At 46.3% G+C, this 22,331-nt stretch overlaps 1 protein-coding gene across 1 annotated transcript in view; it reads right to left on the minus strand.

The window, feature by feature from the left end:
- Nucleotides 1-22,331, minus strand: part of LOC115457190 (cytochrome c oxidase subunit 5A, mitochondrial) — a 41,399-nt gene that overhangs the window by 13,976 nt on the left and 5,092 nt on the right. Inside the window, exons 3-4 of the mRNA XM_030186618.1 lie at nucleotides 2,134-2,255; nucleotides 323-444 (exon numbers count right to left, since the gene is read on the minus strand). Coding sequence (XP_030042478.1) covers nucleotides 331-444; nucleotides 2,134-2,255 — 236 coding nt within the window. The 3' untranslated portion in view covers nucleotides 323-330. The remainder of the gene's footprint in view (nucleotides 1-322; nucleotides 445-2,133; nucleotides 2,256-22,331) is intronic.

A 22,331-nucleotide genomic window follows, 5' to 3' on the forward strand; every position in this document is an offset into this window, starting at 1 on the left:
ATTTGCCCCCAATATCTAGATTTGGCAAAAATATCTAAGAACAGTAGAACATCTCAATTTTTAAGTCTTGTAATGTGGATAGGACTTGGTTAAGCTTGCACTTTGAACACCTCATATCATATGACAAGACTCCAGAGAATATAACCTTTAAATAATGCTTAGCAGAAAGACACTGAAGCACATGATCCCACTGGAGAGTGCAGTTCTTAAAAAAGAAGAAATCTGTATGGGGAGGATGAATATTACTGTGTGAAAGTTGTGCTCCAGTAGATGAATAACGTGGAAAGTTCCATTTAAGGTTTGACAAGGAGAGTCTTCTTACCTACAAGGTTATGCTTTGTCCAGGCCTAATTCCTCTGGAGTAGAGATTCCTAGTTCATCCAAAGTTGGTCTAAGTTCCTGGATAACATAAGGGTAGATTTCCTTGTGGGGTCCCGCTTTGTCCTATATTAAGGGAACACAGAGTCACTTTCATAAACAGGGAAGCAGTCATAGCACACACACTAGACCCTTCCTACTGAAATTCAAATTGGAAGGCAGGTTAGCAACCTTAAAAAAGTTGGGTGACTTCTACTAACATCAAATCAAAAAACAAGAGAGACCAGTTTTTAACTAGAATGGATTCTAAATCAAAGGAGAATTATCTCAAACCAAAGATTAATATGAAAATTTATATTCCACAAAACCACCAGGTTCTATGTAGATTACAATATGTAAGAAATCCATACAATCCCTGGAAAATAAACCAGGGATATTAAATTAACATGACAAAAATTTGCTGAATAAAAAAGCCTTCAAGTATCACTAAACGCGCTGTGACTGGCTGAGACCTGGAGGGAGGGACGTCCAAAAAGTTTTGATTGGGAAGACCTCGCACGTCCCGATCCTGTGTGTGTGTGGGGGGGGGGGGGGGGGGGGGGCACAAGCTGAAAACAACCTTGGAGGGGACTGTTGAGAGAACTGTGGTTGTAGTCAGTTCAGGCAGGTAAGGAAAAAAGCACGTCCAAGAAGGATGCCCATCAGAAAAGCTGCACGAAGACGTCCAGCTCGTGTTAGGCACTTGGAAGTCCCTGACAAGCACTTGGATGTATTTTTTTTCCTTCCGATTCCCTTGCAGCAGCCCCAACGAGAGGTGCAGACCTCCCGTTAGGTTTTCCACGGTTAGGCAAGTGCATCTCATTACAATACGATTTATACACATTACAATACTAATTTGCTAATCTGCATTCTGTTTTTGTTAGCTGCTACCGTGACACAATGCCCTTTTGTGCATGTCCCTGTTTACTATTTGCAAGTTAAACTGGCTAGAACCAGTTTAAAACACGTTACTGTCAGACTTATTTTGTCAGGCATCTCGTAGCACTACTTGATCTTGGCCTCTAGGTATTGTCCTGGAACGTATATGTATTTGCACTTGGAAGCCATGGTGTTTTGGGGTTTTTTTCCATTCTTTTTGTTATGTGTTGTTTGCTTTTGTGTATACTTTTCTGTTGTACTTTGAAAACCTTTAATAAAATGTGATACAAAAAAAAAAAACATGTTACTGGCTCGTTAAGTTTAGTGCATCTGGCCCTAAGTGTTGGAAATGCCCCTTGATGCCAGCAACCATGGATGAATCTGTTGCATTAATAGTAAGATGCTTGAACAATTGGGCATGTGATGGAAGGATGCTGCAGATGGTAGAAGTCTGATCAGAAGACAGGACTCTTGTTGCCACATCAGACAGACAAGACACAAATGGTCATTTAACAGTGATTAAAATCCAAAAACAGCTTCTGCAGTTTTTTTTAATCATTGAATTCAGTTGCCAGCTGCCAAAAGATGTGTTAAGTTTCTACATATTGATACTAGCATTTTATAGATGCTGTCCTATCTACTTGAAGCAGCCTAAGGCTAGTTTCAAGCTTTTAAAGAATGACATGGGGACAAAGTCTGTCCCCGTCCCCACGTGTCCCCCGTGTCATTATCTAGCTGCTGCCAGCAGCTGTAGAAACTGCTTCTGCTAAATCAGAACGGGACATCAAAAGGGGAAAATGTCAAGAAAAGTTGTTTTTATCTAAGATACCTTACATGGAAAATCATTTTAAGAGGTCACTTCTATAAATATGGTAAACTTAAAGTAATGTCACTTACCTTTACTGCTTCTAAAATGCGTATAGCACTGGCCAAGTCATTTAACCTTCGGCACGCCCTCAAAGCTGCATCAATGATTTTTGGTTCCGGAACCAGATCATAACCAATCAATGTGTTCATGCCTAAAGAAAGAAATTACTGATATGCTTAAAAATTAAATCTTAAATAATGTAGTACATATGATTGCAAGTGATAGTTCATTTCTTTAAGGAATACATTACTGAACATAAAAGCTTGAAATACCCTCATGCTGCTAAAACAAAGGTTCCAATAATTATCTCAGTTTTCTTGAATGAAAGATTTTCTCAGAAGACTTGTGTACATTCTGCTGGTCAAATGCATCACTCAGTAGGCTCTGCTTCAGTGAAGTACACAGTACTTTCTCATGGCAACGCTGCTGTGGAGTACATAGATTTACTCCAGAAGTTATGGCAGTAGGCATTACAGCAACGATGGGGGTCAAACTTCAGAAAGATGGCTGATGCATACACATAAATTGCTTATCCATGTCCACAATATTCAACAGGCCTGTTTTAAATTAAGGGGTATGTTTACTAAGGTGCGTTAGCATTTTTAACGTACCTATACATTTAAGGCACATTAAACGCTAACGCGCCTATACATTTCTATGGGCGTGTTAGCGTTTAACGCGCGTAAACCATTTACGCACATTAAAAACGCTAATGCATCCATAGTGCTGCTTAGTAAACATAGGCGTAAGACAGCTATTCAGGGCTGTGGAGTCAGAATCGGTAAAAATGTACCAACTCCAACCTCAAAATTATAAAAACATTAAAAAAACAATGCAATTCACTTAAGGGCAAGGGTCTGGGACCAAAGAAATGCATGCAGTTAACCGGAGCGTGCACTTAACTGTTGTGACCCAAAGAAGCTTGACATCTGATAAACATATGTACAGTACTGTTTATTATTATATGTAAAGTATACAGTCTCTATTAACTGACATTAGGCTTACTTGAAGTAATCAGTTAGAGTCCTCTGTACACTATTGGGTCTGTGAGTTCCATAGACTACGTCTGCCAGGCAGTAAAAACTGTCATAGCACTGACATCCAGTGGCCTCCAGATAGGCCTGCACGGTGTTGAGACTCTCCAGCGCTCTTGCAAAAAGTGACAGAAGGAGGTTATTGAATTTCGTCAGCATGTGCCTCGCTGCTCATTTCTTCATCTGTTTCATCATCAGCCGCTGTTGCCTGCGTGTAGGCGCATAACTCGACATTAGTGCTGTCGTCAGCTGTTTGTAGATCATAGTAACATAGTAGATGACGGCAGAAAAGACCTGCACGGTCCATCCAGTCTGCCCAACAAGACAACTCATATGTGCTACTTTTTGTGCATACCCTACTTTGATTTGTACTTGTGCTCTTCAGGGCACAGACCCTATAAGTCTGCCCAGCACTATCCCCGCCTCCCAACCACCGGCTCTGGCACAGACCCTATAAGTCTGCCCAGCACTATCCCCGCCTCCGAACCACCAGCCCCGTCTTCCACCACCGGCTCTGACACAGACCGTATAAGTCTGCCCAGTACTATTCCCCGCCTCCCAACCACCAGCCCCGCCTCCCGATCTCGACTAAGCTCCTGAGGATCCATTCCTTCTGCACAGGATTCCTTTATGCTTATCCCACGCATATTTGAATTCCGTTACCGTTTTCATTTCCACCACCTCTCGCGAGAGGGCATTCCAAGCATCCACTACTCTCTCCGTGAAAAAATACTTCCTGGCATTTTTCTTGAGTCTGCCCCCCTTCAATCTCATTTCATGTCCTCTCGTTCTACCGCCTTCGCAGCTACGTAGTGATGAAACTCTTCAGTAACAGGCTGGGATGTCAATAACCTGTTCATCTGACGCGTTTGCAACAGCTGCATCTGTTTCGTCCCTCTCCACATCCTTAACAAAGCTTGCCCGCTTGTAGAGGTTCACAAATGGTTGCCTGTGTAACATGATTCAAGGTTTCTTTCTGCATATGTAGGGAATCCAACAGTGATAGATTACGAGACAGCACGTTTATCCTTGCCAGTCTGGTCATCCATAACGCTCATCAGATGACGTAGCACAAGAGCCCGATAATGTTGTTTGAAATTAGCTATTATGCCCTAATCCATAGGTTGGATCAGAGAGGTAGTGTTTGGTGGTAAGAAGACCACCTTGACATTATCCCTGTGTGCAGCACAATTATCACAAAGCAGCAAAATCTGACGCTTTTGTGCCCGCATTCTAGTGTCTAACAACCCAATTTTCAGCACCAAAGTCATCAGCATCTTCTTTTTCACCATGCTGTTTCTTGAATTTTATGTTGTTCCTCTCCTTCCATCTTTCCAACCATCCAATAGTGGCTTTGAAATCAGTTAGTCCAAGACTTTCAGCTAGCTGGTTAGCTTTCTTCATAAGCAGTGGACCACTGACAGGAAACTGTCTGCTCCTGACTCGAGAAAACAACCAAAGAAGAGCATCTTCTACCTCCTCAGCTTTTCCCACCCGTTTTCATTTCCATTGTGGATTTGTATTGTTTTGCCAGTCTTCCAGAAGCTGGTCTTTCTGCTTCAAGACATATGAAGTTTGACTGGGATTGACACCATATTCTTTAGCAATAGATGCTTGACTTTCTTTGTTTTCTAATTTTTTAAGAACATCTATTCGTTCAGCCAGTGTTAAAGTCACAGTTCCGCCTCGATGACGACGATGACAACTCCAGTGTACACTCTAACAACATTCTTTCGCTTATTCTGCCTGTGGCAGCTAAAGGGGTGGTAAATTTGAAATCTCGTTGGTTGTCACGCACCAATCGGCTTCCATATTCCATGCGTGCGCTTATGCAGAGTCTTCCCTGCAGAGGAGCGGTCTTAAACCTTGCATATAAGCGAATCTTGCACTTATCAGTGGTGCGCTAAACCGAAGTTTGTCCCCATAGAAATTGATGACACCAAAAACAAGACCGAAGTACGGCATGCAGTTAAACAGAGCATGCGCTTATCCAACGTGCATGTAAATCGAGTGCACTGTATATAGTAAATTTATAATTTTATACTTATATTTTTGTCCAGTCTTTGGGACACACCTAGCCAGTCAGGTTTTCAGTATACTCACAATGAATATGCATGAGATAAATTTGCATACAAAAGAGGTACAGCATGCAAATCTATCTCACGCATATTCATTGTGTGAAAACCCAATTGACCACAACACAATTTTGTATTTGTTATCAACCGTAACGGCAAATGCCTTTACGGTACTTGTAAGCCACATTTGAGCCTGCAAACAGGTGGGAAAATGTGGGGTATAAATGTAACAAATAAATAAATAATCAGCAAAGACAAGCACATCAGACTCCCCCTTCTCAAGTTCTTGTAATATTCTCTTAAATTAATAATTCTTCATTCCTTAATTCTCCTAACACCTCTCCTTAAATTATTTGAATAACAGATATCACTTCCATTTGGAGAAATTTTGGCCCTGCCCCAGGGAAGTCCCCGACTCCTGGTTTTAAACAAATTCTTGCCAGACATTGAGTTGTATGGTCAAACTCTGTTAGCTAGCACAGAATTAAACAAGACACACTTACACAGTTATTACCTAAACAAGACACACTTACACAGTTATTACCAATGCTGACTGCAGAAGTGCTTTTAAATAGAGACCTTTCCTTTTAAAAATGACCCCTCAAAGCAAATTCCACACTTTATTTTTTATGAGCTTCATGGTAATTTCTTTCTATGGATGTACACGTCTCTGCAGATTTATTTTAACTGCCAGGTGCAGCACAATATAAAATCAGCACAGTTTACTGTTAAGGCTGGCATGCCACAGTTTAAAGCACATCCTCTACACCTTTCCAACTCTGGCCTATTAGCATGCCAGAATTTCTGAAAATTTATGGTCAATTTTTATATTTTGTCTTTACCTTTATATTTCCCAGTCACTTCTGCTTGCTTGTTTCCTCCCTCCCTCTTCACTTATCCAAGTTGACATATCCTAGGCAGCTCACGATTTTCATAGTGGCCTGGGGACTACAGGATGTACATAAACTTTATATCACTCACTAGGAGGCAGAGACGGTCTCAATAGCAGCATCAGTCTCCCAACCACATGTTCAGTGCACCTGAGCCACAGAGCCCATGATATATGGTTGATTCAGTAAATTATCAATATACATTTGTCAAATGTCTTTAAAAAGCAAAGTAGTAGCCTAATGGGCGGCTGTTTGTTATCTTGGGCAAGTCATATAACCCTTCAGTGCCTCAGGTACAAAATTAGGGTCCCTTTTACAAAGGAGCGGGAGGGTCTATGTGCATACAGTGCGTGCCAAATTGGCACTAATGACCGGTTCAATTCTGAATTTGACGCGCGCCAAATCCCGCAGTAGAAAATTGTTTTCTATTGCAGGCCGCTTACCCGGTGGTAAACAGCAGTTGGTGTGCACTGAATGCTTACCGCACGGGCAGCGTGTGAGACTTTACCGTTAGGACAATGGCTGGCAGTAAGGTCTTAGGCCGAAAATGGACACACGCTGGTTTCAGTTTTAGCATACATCCATTTTCCTAGCCCCTTAAAAAAAAGTTAAACCTATCTATAGACTATGTCAATAACAAATCAGTCTCTAAAACAAATATTCTAAGCTGACAGTATTACTACGTTTGTGAGATTCTCTTCAAATATCTTCTTAATTCAAACTCAGATTAATCTAAATTTATATTAATAGATAGCGGAAAAAGACCTCAGATGTCACTGCTTGGCAGCAAGTCAATTTTCTTTACAGCCAGCACTTATAGGACGCCAGTCTTCTCATCTGTCTAAAAACCTCCACAATTTTTTTGTTAATTTTTATTGTGATACTATGGGTAGTCAAGCCCTATCTAGCGCACCCCAGGGTGAACCGGGCAGGGCTCCGTAATTTTGAGAAGGTGCCTGCAGGAGGATGAAGGGAGTGCTAGTCCCTCCTCCTGTTTTGAGGTATGGGGGTTGGGGGGTGCGAGCGGGCCCACCACTAGAGCACCAGCCTAGCCCTCAGGTGGGTGGAGGGAGTCTAGAAAAATACTGACTGCAACCCACAAAGGTTTTAGAAATATTCTGAAAGAACAAATGGATAATCCTTACTGTCAGGCTCTAACACAAACATGATTAACAAAATCCCATTTTCTAAAGTAGTCTTAATTCCTGTGTCCTAAGGAGAGGTAATTGCAAGTGGAAGAGAAAGCCTTGGAAATAGGTGGCAACACTTCTTCGAAAATGTGGAGACAACTCTACCAGGTAAGTCTTAAAAGTTCAATAGCCAAAAAAGAATTGACCCTTGGGAAGTTGATAACTCAAAGTTTTGGTTGACAGCATTCTGTAGACCTCCGACACGTCTAGGAGTAGTTAAATTATCTTTGGTGTCTGAATATAGCTCTAAAAGAATCAAATTTTTCCATTATCTAAAAATTTCACTTTGCCCTCCAAACACTTCAATATTAACTAAAAGAGCTACAACATTGAGGAGTAAATCCTCCCTTGAGTCAAACTGCACAAGAACTAGGGAAACACTGACCTTGGTGGTAGGGCACCAGAGGAAGAGATGCTTGTGATCCCACAGAACACTATAATTCTTCTCCGCCACTAGTTCTGATGATCTTGCACTATCACAGGAGTTGATGACATCATCCCTTCAGCCAACTCTGTGCTGCCCAATTTACCAGGACTAAATGTACTTTAAAGCTCCCCTGCTGATGCCACTGGACAGATTAATTCATGCCCTGGGCCCAAGATAGCATCCTCAGATCACAAAGCCCAGAGTCCATTCCACCATAAGCAAATGGCAAGAGAAAAAAATTGAACTAAATACTTCGCACTAAAAAGGCCAAAGGGGAAGGTTCCCAAGATGGCATCGGAGTAGGACACAGGTTTGGAAATGCTAGCGATCTTGGCTTTTCTTGGTTCCTTTTGTGGTAGATGTTATTTGAATTAATGATGAAGTGCAAAGGCAAGTTGGGGAGACCTTCAGTCCCCAGCAAGCACAAGCTTTGTGGCAAGCATTGATCACCAACTTTTTGTTATACCCTCTCTGGGTGCATCCAGATGAGATGAGACAAGGACCCCTTACTGGTCTGTGTGTGGGGGACTCCAGGGTCTGGTGGTGAGCAAGCTGCGCAAGGGTGGTAACCAAAGCTGCTCTGCCAACCGAACTGGTAGGAGGGCTGCTCCAAGTCAGTTCTCCTATTATTGTTCATTGAATGGCTAATAGAACGTCAAACTGGAGAAAGTTGCAATTAACAATTGTGGCGACCATATCTGAATTGCAAGGCAATATGAAAAGTCAATTTTCACTGTGTGCCTGAAAACTTGTCTTCTGACACAGTGCAAGATTCAATACCGAATCCACACTCTTTGGTGAGATTACAATAGGCCTGATAGTGATCTGGACAGCCTTGGATTCTCTACACAAGGCCTGTACTGGGAATATTGGTACTTTCTCCAGGAAATGCAAAGCTTTCAGGATTGGAGAGTCGGGTTCAGACTTATGAATTTCAATTTAGTGAATTTAAGACAAAGGTCACTCATATTAAATCCTTACAGGCCTCTATGATTCAAGAAAGGACTGTGCTACAGAGGAAAATAGAGAACTTTGATAACTACAGTAGGAATCTGAATCTTAGAATTTTGATTTTTCCTCACGAGTAATGACCAACTCCTAAAGATTTATTTTACTGATTTTTAAAGGAAGTTCTTAATTACTTTGAGAATGCCTTGCATCCTTTACAAAACGTTTATCCCACAATGGCAGATAGTAATCATTCAAGAGTGGAAACAGAGCAGATGATGGTGCTCGAGACCTCTGCTAGTGCTCTGAATGTTATAGCTGTTTTGGGGAAAAAAAGTCAGATGATGAAGTTTTGTATAGAAAAAAAAAAGCCTTTGTTGGTGTCCTTTATCTTTTTATTACTACTACTACAACATAAAGAGATTCTTCCAAGACTATATTTTAGATTTGCTGAAGTTAATTTTTTGGATGAGAAAGTCCAGATATACTCAGACATGTTTAGATGGTCTCAGAAAAGATAGAAGTTTTTGGTGATACAGGAAGAGCTGTTAGCTTTAGGGTCTAAAATTCCAATTATATCACATCACTGTATTTTCTTAACTTACAAACTACATCACATGATTTCTATGAGCCTTCCCATCCGAGATTTTTTTTTCCCAGAGGAAGTCCTATAGGCAGTACTTGACTATTTCCAGCATAGGGCTACGGAAGACATTGGGACAGACTGCAAGTTCTACTCATACAGTGGGGGAAATAAGTATTTGATCCCTTGCTGATTTTGTAAGTTTGCCCACTGACAAAGACATGAGCAGCCCATAATTGAAGGGTAGGTTATTGGTAACAGTGAGAGATAGCACATCACAAATTAAATCCGGAAAATCACATTGTGGAAAGTATATGAATTTATTTGGATTCTGCAGAGGGAAATAAGTATTTGATCCCCCACCAACCAGTAAGAGATCTGGCCCCTACAGACCAGGTAGATGCTCCAAATCAACTCGTTACCTGCATGACAGACAGCTGTCGGCAATGGTCACCTGTATGAAAGACACCTGTCCACAGACTCAGTGAATCAGTCAGACTCTAACCTCTACAAAATGGCCAAGAGCAAGGAGCTGTCTAAGGATGTCAGGGACAAGATCATACACCTGCACAAGGCTGGAATGGGCTACAAAACCATCAGTAAGACGCTGGGCGAGAAGGAGACAACTGTTGGTGCCATAGTAAGAAAATGGAAGAAGTACAAAATGACTGTCAATCGACAAAGATCTGGGGCTCCACGCAAAATCTCACCTCGTGGGGTATCCTTGATCATGAGGAAGGTTAGAAACAAGCCTACAACTACAAGGGGGGAACTTGTCAATGATCTCAAGGCAGCTGGGACCACTGTCACCACGAAAACCATTGGTAACACATTACGACATAACGGATTGCAATCCTGCAGTGCCCGCAAGGTCCCCCTGCTCCGGAAGGCACATGTGACGGCCCGTCTGAAGTTTGCCAGTGAACACCTGGATGATGCCGAGAGTGATTGGGAGAAGGTGCTGTGGTCAGATGAGACAAAAATTGAGCTCTTTGGCATGAACTCAACTCGCCGTGTTTGGAGGAAGAGAAATGCTGCCTATGACCCAAAGAACACCGTCCCCACTGTCAAGCATGGAGGTGGAAATGTTATGTTTTGGGGGTGTTTCTCTGCTAAGGGCACAGGACTACTTCACCGCATCAATGGGAGAATGGATGGGGCCATGTACCGTACAATTCTGAGTGACAACCTCCTTCCCTCCGCCAGGGCCTTAAAAATGGGTCGTGGCTGGGTCTTCCAGCACGACAATGACCCAAAACATACAGCCAAGGCAACAAAGGAGTGGCTCAGGAAGAAGCACATTAGGGTCATGGAGTGGCCTAGCCAGTCACCAGACCTTAATCCCATTGAAAACTTATGGAGGGAGCTGAAGCTGCGAGTTGCCAAGCAACAGCCCAGAACTCTTAATGATTTAGAGATGATCTGCAAAGAGGAGTGGACCAAAATTCCTCCTGACATGTGTGCAAACCTCATCATCAACTACAGAAGACGTCTGACCGCTGTGCTTGCCAACAAGGGTTTTGCCACCAAGTATTAGGTCTTGTTTGCCAGAGGGATTAAATACTTATTTCCCTCTGCAGAATGCAAATAAATTCATATACTTTCCACAATGTGATTTTCCGGATTTAATTTGTGATGTGCTATCTCTCACTGTTACCAATAACCTACCCTTCAATTATGGGCTGCTCATGTCTTTGTCAGTGGGCAAACTTACAAAATCAGCAAGGGATCAAATACTTATTTCCCCCACTGTATGTCTGACCATCCTTTTTGTTGTATTTATGAGGGGATTCCCCCTCCCCCCACCTTGTTGTTTAACTTTCGCAACCGAGATAAGAGGACATTTCTCTGGTAAGTGAACGCTATTTTGCTTTGTGCTTTGGGAACTTAAAGATTGGGGTTTAAAGAAGGAATTGTAGGTTAGTGTTAGGCAAAATAAAAATATAAAAAGCTAATTTTATCAACTAATCTCCACAGTCTTTTCCACTTAGTTATAAAAACTTTGTACCACAGCATTAACAGATAGATAACAGGCACTGCAGGATCTAGTTTAGTCTTCCCGCCCACCCCTAGGACAACTCTTCATTTATAGTCAGTTATTGTAATTAGGGTAACAAGCAAGGAGTGCTCTTACAGAGTTTTAAATACATTTCATTACCATCCAAGAAGGAAACACTAACTAAATCATACAATATACTATATAAACTAAAAGACACTTTTATATTAGGCTAATATCCTTAATACTGGGGCAACTTTTAAATTATTGAAAAACTCAAAAACACTAAAATGGAGTCAGCAGTCCAGCAGCAAGAGGGGTGCTATCCAGTCTTTTGCATTGAGTGTCACATGTATGATTATCTCCCAGTTGGTGAGACGTCATATGTGTATGCCCGATGCAAAGAGCTCCTAGCTCTCAGGGAATGTGTCCGTTCTCTTGAGGCTAGAGTAGCAGACTTGGTGGAGCTGAGGGAGACAGAGAGTTACATAGAGGAGACCTACAGGGATATTGTAGAGAAGTCCCACCTCCAGTCTGGTAGCCCTTGTGCTACCTTGGAGGAGGGAGGTCTCCTAGAAGGAAAGCATCACCCTGGTGAAGTAGGAAGTACTCCTGTAGCCAGGACCTGCTCACCAGGGGATGTACTATCCTCTCGCACTGAGGATATGTCTCCAAGTGCTACCCGGGAGGGAAAGGTTAGGACAGCTGTTGTAATTGGTGATTCGATCATTAGGCATATAGATAGCTGGATGGCTGGTGGACGTGAGGATCGCCTGGTGACTTGCCTGCCTGGTGCGAAGGTGGCGGACTTGAAGCGTCACCTACATAGGATTTTAGATAATGCTGGGGAGGAGTCGGCTGTCTTGGTACATGTGGGTACCAATGACATAGGAAAATGTAGGAGAGAGGTTCTGGAAGCCAAATTTAGGCTCTTAGGTAGAAAGCTCAAATCCAGAATCCTCTAGGGTAGCATTTTCTGAAATGCTACCTGTTCCACGCGCAGGGCCCAAGACAGGCAGAGCTCCAGAGTCTCAATGCGTGGATGAGACGATGGTGCAGGGAGGAGGGTTTTAGATTTGTTAGGAACTGGGCAACATTCTGGGGAAGGGGGAGCCTACAGCAAAAGGATGGGCTCCACCTTAACCAGGGTGGGACCAGGCTGCTGGCATCAGCATTTAAAAAGGAGATAGAGCAGCTTTTAAACTAGAAATGGGAGGGGAAGGCCAACAGTCGCTCAAAAGCGCATGGTTCAGGATAGGTATCTTTCAAAGATATCACCAAAACAGGGAAGATAGGGTATCCTGATAGTGAGGCTGCAAAAGAGACCGTAGTAGATCAGGTGTCCCTAAATAAAAAGAAAAATCAGACAAAAGATTGCCAACTAGTACTGTCAAGTACTAAGCATGATCTAAATAGGAGCAACAAACACAGTTTGAAATGTCTATATGCGAATGCCAGGAGCCTAAGAAATAAGATGGGAGAGTTAGAATATATTGCACTAAATGAAAAATTAGATATAATAGACATCTTTGAGACCTGGTGGAAGGAAGATAACCAGTGGGACACTGAGGCATATTTTCAAAGCAGTTTGGGAGGCTAAGTTCCATAGGTTTCTATGGAACTTTGGGAGGCTAAGTGCTTTGAAAATGAGCCTCACTGTCATACTGGGGTACAAATTATATCGTAGTGATAGGGTGGACCGAATTGGTGGAGGGGTAGCATTGTACATTAACGAGAGCCTTGAATCAAATAGATTGAAAATTCTGCAGGAAACAAAACACTTCTTGGAATCACTGTGGATTGAAATTTCATGAGTAAAGGGGAAAAGAATAATAATAGGAGTGTACTACCGTCCGCCTGGCCAGGATGAACAGACGGATGCAGAAATGTTAAAGGAAATTAGGGACACAAACTGGGCAAAACAATAATAATGGGTGATTTAAATTACCCCGATATGGACTGGGTAAATGTAACATCGGGACATACTAGGGAGGTAAAATTCCTTGATGAAATCAAGGACAGCTTTATGGAGCAGCTGGTACAGGAACCGACGAGAGAAGGAAAAATTCTAGACCTAGTCCTTAGTGGAGCGCATGATCTGGTGCAGGAGGTAATGGTGCCACTTGATAAGTGATCATAATATAATCGGATTTGATATTAGCTTTGAAAGTGAATGATACATACCTGTAGCAGGTGTTCTCCGAGGACAGCAGGCTGATTGTTCTCACGACTGGGTGACGTCCGCGGCAGCCCCCACCAACCGGAAAAAAGCTTCGCGGGACGGTCGGCACGCAGGGCACGCCCACCGCGCATGCGCGGCCGTCTTCCCGCCCGTGCACGACCGCTCCCGCCAGTTGAATGACTAGCAAAAGATGAAACACACAACTCCAAAGGGGAGGAGGGAGGGTAGGTGAGAACAATCAGCCTGCTGTCCTCGGAGAACACCTGCTACAGGTATGTATCATTCACTTTCTCCGAGGACAAGCAGGCTGCTTGTTCTCACGACTGGGGTATCCCTAGCTCTCAGGCTCACTCAAAACAAGAACCCAGGTCAATTGAACCTCGCAACGGCGAGGGCATAACAGAAATTGACCTACGAAGAACAACTAACTGAGAGTGCAGCCTGACCAGAATAAATTCGGGTCCTGGAGGGTGGAGTTGGATTTACACCCCAAACAGATTCTGCAGCACCGACTGCCCGAACCGACTGTCGCGTCGGGTATCCTGCTGGAGGCAGTAATGTGATGTGAATGTGTGGACAGATGACCACGTCGCAGCCTTGCAAATCTCTTCAATAGTGGCTGACTTCAAGTGGGCCACCGACGCTGCCATGGCTCTAACACTATGAGCCGTGACATGACCCTCAAGAGCCAGCCCAGCCTGGGCGTAAGTGAAGGAAATGCAATCTGCTAGCCAATTGGAGATGGTGCGTTTCCCGACAGCGACCCCTAGCCTGTTAGGATCGAAAGAAACAAACAATTGGGCGGACTGTCTGTGGGGCTGTGTCCGCTCCAAGTAGAAGGCCAATGCTCTCTTGCAGTCCAATGTGTGCAACTGACGTTCAACAGGGCGGGTATGCGGCCTGGGGAAGAATGTTGGCAAGACAATTGACTGGTTAAGATGGAACTCCGACACCACCTTTGGCAGGAACTTTGGGTGGGTGCGGAGCACTACTCTGTTGTGATGAAATTTGGTATACGGAGCATGAGCTACCAGGGCTTGAAGCTCACTGACCCTACGAGCTGAAGTAACTGCCACCAAGAAAATGACCTTCCAGGTCAAGTACTTCAGATGGCAGGAATTCAGCGGCTCAAAAGGAGGTTTCATCAGCTGGGTGAGGACGACGTTGAGATCCCATGACACTGTAGGAGGCTTGATAGGGGGCTTTGACAAAAGCAAGCCTCGCATGAATCGAACGACTAAAGGCTCTCCAGAGATGGCTTTACCCTCCACACGATAATGGTAAGCACTAATCGCACTAAGGTGATTCCTTACTGAGTTGGTCTTGAGGCCAGACTCTGATAAGTGCAGAAGGTATTCAAGCAGGTTCTGTGCAGGGCAAGAACGAGGTTCTAGGGCCTTGCTCTCACACCAAACGACAAACCTCCTCCACTTGAAAAAGTAACTCTTTTTAGTGGAATCCTTCCTAGAGGCAAGCAGGACCCGGGAGACACCCTCCGACAGACCCAACGCAGCGAAGTCTACGCCCTCAACATCCAGGCCGTGAGAGCCAGGGATTGAAGGTTGGGGTGCAGCAACGCTCCGTCGTTCTGCGAAATGAGAGTCGGAAAACACTCCAATCTCCACGGTTCTTCTGAGGACAACTCCAGAAGAAGAGGGAACCAGATCTGACGGGGCCAAAAGGGCGCTATCAGAATCATGGTGCCGCGGTCTTGCTTGAGCTTCAGTAAGGTCTTCCCCACCAAAGGTATGGGAGGATAAGCATACAGGAGGCTGGTCCCCCAATGAAGGAGAAAGGCATCTGACGCTAGCCTGCCGTGTGTCTGAAGTCTGGAACAGAACAGAGGCAGCTTGTGGTTGGTCTGAGAGGCGAAAAGATCCACCGAGGGGGTGCCCCACTCTCGGAAGATCTTGCGTACCACTCTGGAATGGAGCGACCACTCGTGCGGTTGCATGACTCTGCTCAGTCTGTCGGCCAGACTGTTGTTTACGCCTGCCAGGTACGTGGCTTGGAGGAGCATGCCAAACCGGCACGCCCAACGCCACATCCCGACGGCTTCCTGACACAGGGGGCGAGATCCGGTGCCCCCCTGCTTGTTGACGTAATACATTGCAACCTGATTGTCTGTCCGAATTTGGATAATTTGGTAGGACAGCCGATCTCTGAAAGCCTTCAGTGCGTTCCAGATCGCTCGGAGCTCCAGGAGGTTGATCTGCAGATCCTTTTCCTGGAGGGACCACAGACCCTGGGTGTGAAGCCCATCGACATGAGCTCCCCACCCCAGGCGAGATGCATCCGTCGTCAGCACTTTCGTGGGCTGCGGAATTTGGAATGGACGTCCCAGGGTCAAATTGGTCCGGATGGTCCACCAGAGCAGTGAAGTGCGGCAACTGGTGGAGAGGCGGATGACATCTTCTAGATTCCCGGTGGCTTGAAACCACTGGGAAGCTAGGGTCCATTGAGCAGATCTCATGTGAAGACGAGCCATGGGAGTCACATGAACTGTGGAGGCCATATGACCCAGAAGTCTCAACATCTGCCGAGCTGTGATCTGCTGAGACGCTCTGGTCTGCGAAGCCAGGGCCAAGAGATTGGTGGCCCTCGCTTCGGGAAGGTAGGCCTGAGCCGTCTGGGTATTCAGCAGCGCTCCTATGAATTCCAGAGACTGAGTTGGCTGGAGATGGGACTTTGGGTAATTTATCACAAACCCCAGCAGCTCCAGAAGTTGAATAGTGCACTGCATGGACCGGAGGGCTCCTGCCTCCGAGGTGCTCTTGACCAGCCAATCGTCGAGATATGGGAACACGTGCACTCCCAGCTTGCGTAGATACGCCGCCACCACCACGAGGCACTTTGTAAACACTCGTGGGGCAGAGGCGAGCCCAAAGGGCAGCACACAATACTGAAAGTGCCGTGCGCCCAGGCGGAATCTGAGATACTGTCTGTGAGCTGGCAGTATCGGGATTTGAGTGTATGCGTCCTTCAAATCCAGGGAACATAGCCAATCGTTTTTCTGAATCATTGGCAGAAGGGTGCCCAAGGAAAGCATCCTGAACTTTTCTTTGACCAGGAATTTGTTCAGGCCTCTCAGGTCTAGGATGGGACGCATCCCCCCTGTTTTCTTTTCCACAAAGAAGTACCTGGAATAGAATCCCTGCCCTTCCTGCCCGGGTGGTACGGGCTCGACCGCATTGGCGCTGAGAAGGACGGAGAGTTCCTCTGCAAGTACCTGCTTGTGATGGGAGCTGAAAGACTGAGCTCCCGGAGGACAATTTGGAGGCAGGGAGGCCAAATTCAGGGCGTATCCGCACCGCACTATTTGGAGAACCCACTGGTCGGAGGTTACGAGAGGCCACCTTTGGTGAAAAAATTTTAACCTCCCTCCGACCGGCAGATCGTCCGGTACGGACACTTGTAGGGCGGCTATGTTCCCGTGGATCCAGTCAAAAGCCCGTCCCCGGCTTTTGCTGTGGAGGCGCAGGGGGCTGCTTAGGCGCACGCTGTTGATGAGAACGAGCGCGCTGGGGCTGTCCCTGTGCCTGACGAGGCCTTCGGGCCGGCTGGTTGTACCTACGCTTCGCGAAAGAATAGGGTGCAGCCTGCCGGGCCCGGGAAAAACGTCCACCTGTGGAGGTGGGTGCTGAAGGCGTCCGGTGGGAGAGCTTGTCGAGAGCGGTTTCCCACTGATGCAGTTGGTCCACCATCTGCTCGACCTTCTCACCAAAAATGTTATCCCCCCGGCAAGGGACGTCGGCCAGTCTCTGCTGGGTGCGGTTGTCCAGGTCAGAGGCACGCAGCCATGAGAGCCTGCGCATCACTATCCCTTGGGCCGCAGCACGAGATGCCACGTCACAGGTGTCATATATACCCCTGGACAGGAACTTTCTGCACGCCTTCAGCTGCCTGACCACCTCCTGATAAGGCCTGGACTGCTCCGGCGGGAGCTTCTCGACCAGGTCCGCCAGTTGTTGCACATTGGTCCGCATGTGAATGCTCATATAGAGCAGGTATGACTGGATGCGGGTCACGAGCATGGAGGATTGGTAGGCCTTCCTCCCAAACGAGTCCAGAGTGCGAGACTCCCGCCCCGGGGGCGCCGAGGCGGTATCCCTCGAACTCCGTGCCCTCTTGAGAGCAGAATCCACAACCGCCGAGTCATGGGGCAATTGTGGCCGCATTAGCTCTGGGTCAGAGTGGATCCTGTACTGGGACTCTGCTTTCTTGGGAATGGTGGGGTTAGTTAATGGTCGCACCCAGTTCCGAAGCAGCGTCTCCTTAAGGACATTGTGCAGCGGCACCGTGGAGGACTCTCTAGGTGGTGATGGATAGTCGAGGACCTCGAGCATCTCGGCCCTCGGCTCTTCCACAGAGACCACGGGAAAGGGAATGGTAATAGACATATCCCGCACAAAGGAGGCAAAGGAGAGACTCTCGGGAGGTGAGAGTTTCCTCTCCGGTGAAGGCGTGGGGTCCGAGGGAAGGCCCGTAGACTCCTCTGAGGAGAAATATCTAGGGTCCTCCTCTTCCCCCCACGAGTCCTCATCCTCGGTGTCGGACATAAGCTCATGTAGCTGAGTCCTGAACCGGGCCCGGCTCGACGTCGAGGCACCAGGGTCTCGGTGTCGTCGAGCGGTGGACTCCCGCGCCGGCGGGGACGGAGCTCCCTCCATCGACGGGGACTCCACCTGCGTGGCGGTCGAGACCGGCACCGCAAGCGGCGGCGGTGTCGACAGCCCCGGCGCCGGGCTAGAGCTCGCCGGCGCCACAGTCATCGGCGCCGAGGGCGCAAGCACCCCCGGCGCCGGCACAGCCTGGCGCATCAGCCCTTCCAGGATCCCCGGAAGGATGGCTCTGAGGCACTCGTCCAGGCCCGCTGCCGAGAAAGGCGGTGGGGCCGGTAGGGGTGTCGGTGCCCGAATCTGGTGGGAGCCAGGAGACTGCACCGAGGTGCCGGGACCCTGTTGCGTCGGCACCTCTATCACCGACGGGGATCTCTCCTCTCGATGGAGACGCTTCGGCGTCGACTCCTCTCCGATGTGCATCGAGGGCGACCGGTGACGGCGCTTCTTATCCTTCTTCCGATGCCCGTCACCGGCGCCGGGAGGCATGGAGGAGGAGGATGACGATCCCCCTCGGTCTCGAGGAACCGGGTCAGACAGGGTTCGGTCCCGTGGGCCATGGGCTGAGGGAGTGACCGGGGCCGACTGCCCACGCGGCCTCTCACCTCTACCCTCACCGGAGGGCCGACGGGACCTGTTCTCCTGGGGTCGATGCCATCGGTGCCGATGTCTCGGGCATCGATACCGGTACCGAAGGACCGGGTGTCGATACCGATGCCGTCGAGGTCGACGTCGAGGGGCCGGCGCAAGTTCCAAAAATACGGTCCCGTTGAACTTGCCTCGCAACCTGAGTCCGTTTCCGGAGACCGAGACACAGGGGACACGACTTGAAATTGTGCTCCGGCCCGAGGCACTGGAGGCACCAAGCGTGGGTGTCGGTCTGTGAGATGGGCCGGCCGCACCGACCACACTTTTTAAATCCACTCGGGACCTTCGAGGACATCGACGGAAAAATCGCGTCGGCGAAATTAAAGTCGTCGATGGTGGCGGAAATCACACCTCGAAAATGAAAAACGACCGTGCGGCCACCAGGCCGCAACGCAACGTCCCCGCTGGAAGCGAGGGAAAATGGGAGCGCGTGCTCCTTTTTTTTTTTTTTTTTAAAGAAAAGAAAAGTGGAGCGCGCGGCAGTTAATTAAATATAAAAGAAATTAAAAGAGGTTCGCGTAAACGCGACGGTTTTTCCGGGGCTGAAACAGAGAGAGCGGCACAGGCACGACTCTCTCCAGGCGCGGAAAAAAAGGAACTGGCGGGAGCGGTCGCGCACGGGCGGGAAGACGGCCGCGCATGCGCGGTGGGCGTGCCCTGCGTGCCGACCGTCCCGCGAAGCTTTTTTCCGGTTGGTGGGGGCTGCCGCGGACGTCACCCAGTCGTGAGAACAAGCTTGTCCTCGGAGAAGTAAGTATACACAAGAAATCAAATACATTTACGTTTAACTTTAAAAAAGGAGACTATGATAAAATGAGAAGAACGGTGAAAAGAAAACTTAGAGGAGCGACTGCGAGGGTCAAAAATTTACATCAGGCGTGGATGCTGTTCAAAAACACCATCCTGGAAGCCCAGGCCCAATATATTCCGCGTATTAAAAAAGGAGGACGGAAGACCAAACGACAGCCAGCGTGGTTAAATAGTGAAGAGAAGGAAGCTATTACAGCCAAAAGAAAATCCTTCAGAAAATGGAAGGAACCGACTGAAAATAATAAGAAACAGCATAAGGAATGTCAAGTCAAATGCAAAGCGCTGATAAAGAAAGCTAAGAGGGACTTCGAAAAAAAGATTGCGTTGGAGGAAAAAACACATAGTAAAAAATTTTTTAGGTATATTAAAAGCAGGAAGCCGGCAAAAGAATCTGTTGGACCGCTAGATGACCGAGGAGTAAAAGGGGCGATCAGTGAAGACAAAGTCATAGCGGAGAGATTAAATGAATTCTTTGCTTCTGTCTTCACCGAGGAAGATTTGGGTGGGATACCGGTACCAGAAATGGTATTCGAAGCTGACGAGTCGGAGAAACAATGAATTCTCTTGTAAACCTGGAGGATGTAATGGGGCAGTTCTACAAACTGAAGAGTAGCAAACCTCCTGGACCGGATGGTATTCATCCCAGAGTACTGATAGAACTGAAAAATGAGCTTGCGGAGCTATTGTTAGAAATATGTAATTTATCCTTAAAATCGAGCGTGATACCGGAAGATTGGAGGATGGCCAATGTAACGCCTATTTTTTTAAAAGGTTCCAGAGGAGATCCGGCAAATTTTAGCCCGGTGAGTCTGACGTCGGTGCCGGGCAAAATGGTAGAGACAATTATACCAAAATTACAGAGTATATTCAAAAGCATGGATTAATGAGACAAAGTTAACATGGATTTAGTGAAGGGAAATCTTGCCTCATCAATCTACTACATTTCTTTGAAGGGGTGAACAAACATGTGGATAAAGGGGGGTTGATATTGTGTATCTGGATTTTCAGAAGGCGTTTGACAAAGTACCTGATAAAAGACTCCAGAGGAAATTGGAGAGTCATGGGATAGGAGGTAGTGTTCTATTGTGGATTAAAAACTGGTTAAAAGATAGAAAACAGAGAGTAGGGTTAAATGGTCAGTATTCTCAATGGAGAAGGGTAGTTAGTGGGGTTCCCCAGGGCTCTGTGCTGGGACCACTGCTTTTTAACATATTTATAAATGACCTAGAGATGGGAGGATTGTGAAAAATTACAACTGGACCTTAGGAGACTGGGAAACTGGACGTCTAAATGGCAGATGACGTTTAATGTGAGCAAGTGCAAAGTGATCCATGTGGGAAAGAGGAACCCGAATTATAGCTAAGTCATGCAAGGTTCCACGTTAGGAGTCACAGACCAAGAAAGGGATCTAGGTGTCGTTGCTGATGATACGTTGAAACCTTCTGCTCAGTGTGCTGCTGCGGCTAAGAAAGCAAATAGAATGTTAGGTATTATTAGGAAAGGAATGGAAAACAAAAATGAGGATGTTAAAATGCCTTTGTATCGCTCCATGGTGCGACCACACCTCGAATATTGTGTTCAATTCTGGTTGCCGCATCTCAAAAAAGATATAGTAGAATTAGAAAAGGTGCAGAGAAGGGCGACGAAAATGTTCAAGGGGATGGGGCAACTTCCCTATGAGGAAAGGCTAAAGCAGCTAGGGCTCTTCAGCTTGGAGAGAAGGCAGCTGAGGGAAGATATGATAGAGGTCTACAAAATAATGAGTGGAGTTGAACGGGTAGATGTGAAGCGTCTGTTCACGCTTTCCAAAAATACTAGGACTAGGGGGAATGCGATGAAGCTACAATGTAGTAAATTTAAAACGAATCAGAGAAAATCTTTCTTCACTCATCGTGTAATTAAACTCTGGAATTCATTGCCAGAGAATGTGGTAAAGGCGGTTAGCTTAGTGGAGTGGAGGAGTGGCCTAGTGGTTAGGGTGGTGGACTTTGGTCCTGGGGAACTGAGTTCAATTCCCACTTCAGGCACAGGCAGCTCCTTGTGACTCTGGGTAAGTCACTTAACCCTCCATTGCCCCATGTAAGCCGCATTGAGCCTGCCATGAGTGGGAAAGCACGGGGCACAAATGTAACAAAAAAAAAAAAAACTGGTTTGGACGGCTTCCTAAAGGAAAAGTCCACAGACCGTTATTAAATGGACTTGGGGAAAATCCACTATTTTTGGGATAAGCAGTATAAAATGTTTTATTTTTGGGATCTTGCTGGGTATTTGTGACCTGGATTGGCCACTGTTGGAAACAGGATGCTGGGCTCAATGGACCTTTGGTCTTTCCCAGTATGGCAATACTTATGCACTTATGTACATTGCTTTGTTAACTTGGAAATGTTCTTATGTAAGGCTGTGTTTACTTTACTTTAGAACTACCGACCATATTTTCACGTATATAACCTGTGGGTTATACATGATTTTACATCCTGAACAGGGAAGGTGCAGGGTATACACGGGTGTGGGTTATACATATACTTACATTTGCAGACACTGAGTCATGAGATGTGAATTCAATAATTGTATATTTGATATTGGTTAAATAAAAAAAAAAGCCAGTATTTAAATATCATTTTCAACCATTTTCACAAGTCAAATCAGAGAGTAAATTCTTGGGCATCACCTTCATCATCAAAAGTAAAACTTCAAAGTCAGTGTTGGCAAAATGTTCTGTAGCAAATGCTTCAGCTTAGTCATCTTCCATTTCATGTCATAACTGGAGTCTGAATGTGGTAAGTTCTCGAGTAAGCCTGCCTTTTGAAAGCCACGGATAATGGTAG

This window comes from Microcaecilia unicolor, chromosome 1 (genome assembly GCF_901765095.1).
Source record: "Microcaecilia unicolor chromosome 1, aMicUni1.1, whole genome shotgun sequence".
Taxonomy (NCBI): domain Eukaryota; kingdom Metazoa; phylum Chordata; class Amphibia; order Gymnophiona; family Siphonopidae; genus Microcaecilia; species Microcaecilia unicolor.